The following is a 5812-nucleotide window of genomic DNA, read 5'->3' as shown; positions in this document are numbered from 1 at the left end:
TCAGTGGTTCTCAACCTGTGGGTCGGGACCCCATTTGGGGTCGATCGACCATTTCATGGGGGTCGCCAAGCAAGGCTGTCCGCCATTTTTTTTGTCCGCCATTTTTTCCCCTTTTCCGGCGGGTGCCTTACCTCCCTTGGGCTGGGCCAGCTGGTGGTCGGCCTGCTCCGTCTCTGCCGCTTGCCAGCTACGCCTCGGCTGGCGCAGGGGGCGGAACCACGCATGCGCGGCGCTCCCGGGCAGGGAAAGTCCTCGACTTACGACCGGTTGGGTAGTCCTCAACTTACGACTGGTTTAGTCCTCGATTTACGACCGGTTTAGTCCTCGACTTACGACCGGTTGGGGTCGTGGCATTAAAAAGGTTGAGAACCACTGGTCCAGATGTTTTATTGCAGATTAATTTGATGTTCCACAACAACATCATGAAATGAGTAAGCCAGTCAATGACTATCTGGGTCATCAATAAGATGGGGTAACCCAGTGTTAGGAACAGCTCTTAGGTGCCGTACCTCTTGTGTTTCAACAGTATAACAAGAGCATAGAAATGGGAGCACAAGGCATCTGTGAGGCAAAAAACCTCTCATTCTTCTTATGCCATATCCATTATCGGACGTTGGCGATCATGTTTTTATCAGCAGCCGCACGAAAAAGTGCTGCTGAGTTTTGTCCAAACCAATCCCTTAGATTTTGAAGCCACGATGTTCTTCTTCTGCCTGGACCTCATTTGCCTTCAATCTTTCCCTGGACGATTAAATGGAGTATGCCGTATTTTTCTGGGTGTCGCATCACATGTCTGAAATATTCTAATTTTCGTTTTTTAATTGTTTTGATGGTTTCCCTTGGCTTTCCCAGGCGGCTTATCACCTCCTCATTTCTGATCTTGTCAACCCAGCTTATACGTAACAGCCGCCTGTAAATCCACATTTCAAATGCTTCTAGTCTCTTCAGGTGGCCTTCTGTCAGAGACCAACTCACTACTCCATAGAGCAGGATAGAAAAAATATAGCATCTGACAAGCCTGATTTTCAGTCTTAGGCTTATGTCGTGACTGCAGAAGACCTTTTTCATTTTGAAGAATGCTGTTCGAGCTTTCTCTATCCTTGTCTTTACTTCAGTGGTCATGTCCCAGCTTTCATGTAAATTGGAACCGATGTGTGTGATCCTTTCAACTTTTTCTAGTGGTATTCCTTCTGAATTTATTGGTGGTAAATTAACGGGTTGTTTGCTGATGACCATGATCTTGGTTTTTGAGGTGTTAAGCTTCAAGCCGTATTTTTTCAGATATTTCTGTGACTCTGTTGATGAGGAGCTGAAGGCCTTCATGCTTACTGGCAAGCAGAACTGTATCATCAGCATATCTTGTTGATCCAAACACCATTTACTTTGATGCCAACATCGATGTTCTCCAGTGCCTCGTTGAAGATTGACTCAGAGTAGATATTGAACAACAGTGGAGACAGAATACATCCCTGTCTGACCCCTCTTCTTATTTCTGCATCAAATGAGTATTTTTGGCCTAGTCTCACATTACCTCTCATTACCTTCTTTAAACCACCTCTGCAGAAAGCTTAGCATTGCTTGAAAAGCACCTCTTCTGGTAATATCACTGCAAAATCAGCAGCTGCTATTATCCAGAAGGTTTGCTATGCTCGATGCAGAAAAATCTTTCCTTGGAGTTCCTTTCCTTTGGAGAAATGTGAAGATAATCATATAGCAAATCATGCATATTTCTTAACAGTGCCCACATACGTGGTATACATCTATAAACAGAAGAATCCTAGTACACATAATGGAACCAATATACAGATGATTCTGTGCACCAGACTAATGAATTAATCTGTCTATAATCAACCTTTCTCTCTTTGTTGGTCTACATAGAAATTTGATGTTACTAATGTGATCAAGGAGATCAACACAGTCCAAGTCCAGTTTTTGTCTGCTATTTTGTATGCTGCCCAACAGAATAAAAATCACCAAGCATACAAAGTGCCTCCAGAATGTCCTCCACCTGTGCAAAAAGGAGAATGTCACGTGAATTTCATCAGAAAGGTAATACTGCTGTGTGCATGTAGGTTATAATAATGATGATCAGAGGAAGTGAACCCTACCCTATCCTTGTTTGGTAACTGAACGTCATTTAAATATATCTATTAATAATCTATAATCAAGTGATACTTTCATAGGTCCAGCCAAGGTTAAGCAATGAGATGTACCTTGACTTCTTTGTTACAGGTAGCCCTTGCTAAATGACTGCTCTGTTTAATGAGCAGTCTAAGTTATGCTGGTATTGAAAAAGTAACTTTTATGACTAGTCCTTGTGCTAATGATTGTCACATCATCCACATGGTCATATGATCAACATTTGAGTGCTTCACAACCAGCTTCCAACAAGTCGATGGAGAAGCCAGTAGTGAAATTGCAAGTTGTAGCCACTGATGTCTTGCATAATAACTGGGTGATTTGCTTAATGACCATCATAATAATTTGCTTAATAATTTGCTTAATAATTGCTTAGTGACAGAGTGGCCTGTTCCAATTGTGGTTGTTAAACAAGGACTATCTTTATTTTAGTTGATTGTAGTTATGGTATGCCCAACTATGAACTTTAAATATAGCTGTGATTCCTTTTTAGAAGTAAGAAAATAAGCACATTTTATAGTCTGTTATTCGTATCTTAAAAGTAAAATATAGAATTGCATACGTTAGATTATGACAGGAAATATATTTGCAGAATTCATGATGTAGTTGTAGCTGATAGATTTTTATTTTCCTTTTCTAATACTCTACATCAGGCATGTCAAACTACCAGCCCACGGGCCGGATGTGTCACACTGAAACAGCGCCCACCCCATTGCCGGCAATGGGGAAAAAGTCCCGATACGTCGTGCGACATCACGTGACATCGTGAGTTTGACATGCCTGCTCTACATAGTTAATATTAAAAAAAAATTCCTTTATTTAAAGCTCACTTACAGTATATAACACACTTTATTGAGACATACAGTATTTGGAAACAGAAATGGAGAGTTTTCAGTAAAATGAAAAGATTATTTAGCACCAATGATAACAAAATAATAATAGAGAACAAGAGAGTTCATATAATCCATGCCAGCAAAAGTCAGCTGTAAACTGTTCCTAGCTGGTGTAATTGAAATAGAATGGATTAAAACAATTATCCAACTCCTATTCCTTTCATGAATGGTGCTTTATGACCAAGTTCCACTAGAGAATTTCAACAATGAGAAAAGATGCAAACTGACTCTGCAAAGTCCCAGAAGACACTGGCACACTTGTAAGAATCTTGGCCAAGCAGTTTTGTATGCATTTGCTGTTCCCCCTGTTCCAAACTATTGATATTATTCAAGCTGCCCTGACAATTTCTGGGAAGTGTTACCTAATAAAACGATGGGATCTATTTGAGGATTATTAGAGGATAATTCCCAACAGCTTTTATTCAGTTCAGTCATAATGGCTAGAAATGTATTTAAAAGACCAGTGAATCTTGTTTCTGTAAATATCAGACAGAACAATCCTCTGCATGTTTATCTGGATNTCTGCTTTTCCTGTTTGCATTTTCATTCTGTTTTACCATGTCTAATCTCTGATTGTGGGATTTTACTGGTTTACATACTGTTTATTTTGCCTTATTATTTAGCATTAGTTTTTTATTTTTATTTTATTTTTATAGTATTGTCCACTACTTTGGGGAGAAATAAATAAATTATAATTTTGTGAAATGTCTTAATCTAATGAATCAACTGGATATGAAGCCTCTCTTTTATTTACCAACAGGTATGAGCAAAAGCAATCAGGCATTAAAGTTAATAGTTGTTTGTAATTTCCGATGCCAATATCATTTAAAATGTCTTTATATAATTTATTTTATCACTCAATTTTAAGCTTTTGTTTGTTTCTTTGTTTCATGTGGCTGGTTTGTAGGATCCCTACTATAGATTTAATGATCTGGCCTACAGATGGATCTCCTTGGATAACTGGACATATAGCAGAACATTCAAAGCTCCTTTTAATATCAGGTATGTGATAAAATTGAATTTAAGATTACTAAAGTTTAGACTGCACATTTGTATGCATTTATCTAAGAATAAACCCCCCTGAATACAGCAGCACACACCTTTGAACAAGAGAATTGCTGATCCAGGTACATCATCATTATCATAACAACAACAACAACAACAACAATAATGATGATGTTGGAAGGGACCTTGGAGGTCATCTAGTCCAACCCCCTGCTCAGGCAGAAAACTCTATACCATTTCAGTCCAGTCTCCTCTTAAAAACTTCCAGTGTTGGAGCATTCACAGCTTCTGGAGGCAGGTTGTTCCACTGGTTAATTGTTCTAACTGTCAGGAAGTTTCTCCTTAGTTCTAGGTTGCTTCTCTCCTTGATTAGTTTCCATCTGTTGCTTCTTGTCCTGCCTTCAGGTGCTTTGAATAATAGCTTGACTCCCTCTTCTATGTGGCAACCTAACCTATTTCACAGACTTGTTGTAATGATAGAATTTGGGAGTGGGGTTAGAATTGTAAAGAAGGAATGTAAATATAATGAATAAAATAATTCAAAATTCTATTTTTTGTTATCTTTTCTGCAGCATGTGGCAAAAAGTGACTTTGGCTTTTGACGGGGTAGATACAGTAGCAGAGATAGTGGTCAATAACATAACTGTTGGAAAGACAGATAATATGTTCCAGAAATATGTGAGTATCTTTTTTTGCGTGTTTCGTTAAAGTTAAAGAAGAGAATAAAAATAAACACATCTCAAATTCAGGACATTTCAAATGTTACCAACTTATTGAACTATATAGTTTAACTCAAATAAGATAACTCTCAATGCAGTGTGTAATATATTACAGTTGTCCGAAAGAGGTTTCTATGACTGAGAAAAGAATATATACATTTGATATGTTTTGCCTCTTCAGATCTCAATTTGAACTCTTGCTGGTGCTTTGCAGTGAGAGATCCCGCACATTGACATATACAGGTAGTTCTTAGCCTTGAACGTCACTTACAACCATTCGAACTTAATGATGGACTTTAAAAAATCTTATGTACTTTACAACCCAGATTCAAAGTTCCAGTGCCCCCCCCACCCCATAGTCATGTGTTCACATTTTGACCTGCACTTATAGCTCGTTACAGCATCCCACAGTCACGTGACAGTGATTTATGACTTTTTTTTTTTGCTGGAAACTGGCATTTACTTCCAGTTTTTTGGGGAAAAAAACGCACATTGCAGACAATGAGTTCACTCAACAGCTGCAGTATTCACATTCTGACCATTGTGTCTGCTTAACAAACATTGCAAAAAAGGTTGTAAAATTGGATGTGGTCACCCGCTTAATGATTGGTTAACATATTAAAATAAAAAAGTAAAAATACAATTTCCCCCCCAACCAACTTTGTGAACCCCTGAAATTCAGCCACAGATCCTGAGGTATTCATGGACTCCAGACTAAGAGCCCCTGGATTAAAGGAACTGTGTAAGGTTAACCCAAAGATGATAATGCTAAAAGGAGATATGATATCGGTTTTCTAATATCTGAAGGACTGTCCTAGGAAAGAGGGTGTGAATTTATTCTCCGTAACATCTGAGGGTATGACAAAACCTAGGAGGCTGAAGCTTTCAGACTAAATCTTGAAATATGGAAGAATTTCCTGACCATGAGAGCTATCAAGTCAAAGAACAGCCTGCCTCCTGGATCTGTAGGTGATCCATCACTGATGGTTATCAAACAAATGGTTGTCCAACCATTTGTCTGGTAGAGTCTGAGGATTCCTGCCTGGCCAAGGTATT

General features: G+C 38.8%; 1 protein-coding gene across 1 annotated transcript in view; it reads left to right on the top strand.

The window, feature by feature from the left end:
- MANBA (mannosidase beta) overlaps positions 1–5812 on the top strand; it is a 75143-nt gene that overhangs the window by 11548 nt on the left and 57783 nt on the right. The window contains exons 2-3 of the mRNA XM_015828381.1: positions 3940–4034; positions 4610–4715. Coding sequence (XP_015683867.1) covers positions 3940–4034; positions 4610–4715 — 201 coding nt within the window. The remainder of the gene's footprint in view (positions 1–3939; positions 4035–4609; positions 4716–5812) is intronic.

Source organism: Protobothrops mucrosquamatus, unplaced genomic scaffold (genome assembly GCF_001527695.2).
Source record: "Protobothrops mucrosquamatus isolate PMUCROS unplaced genomic scaffold, P.Mucros_1.0 scaffold_224, whole genome shotgun sequence".
NCBI lineage: Eukaryota > Metazoa > Chordata > Lepidosauria > Squamata > Viperidae > Protobothrops > Protobothrops mucrosquamatus.
Note: the sequence above shows the minus strand (reverse complement) of the source record. Positions and strands in the feature narration are given on the sequence as shown.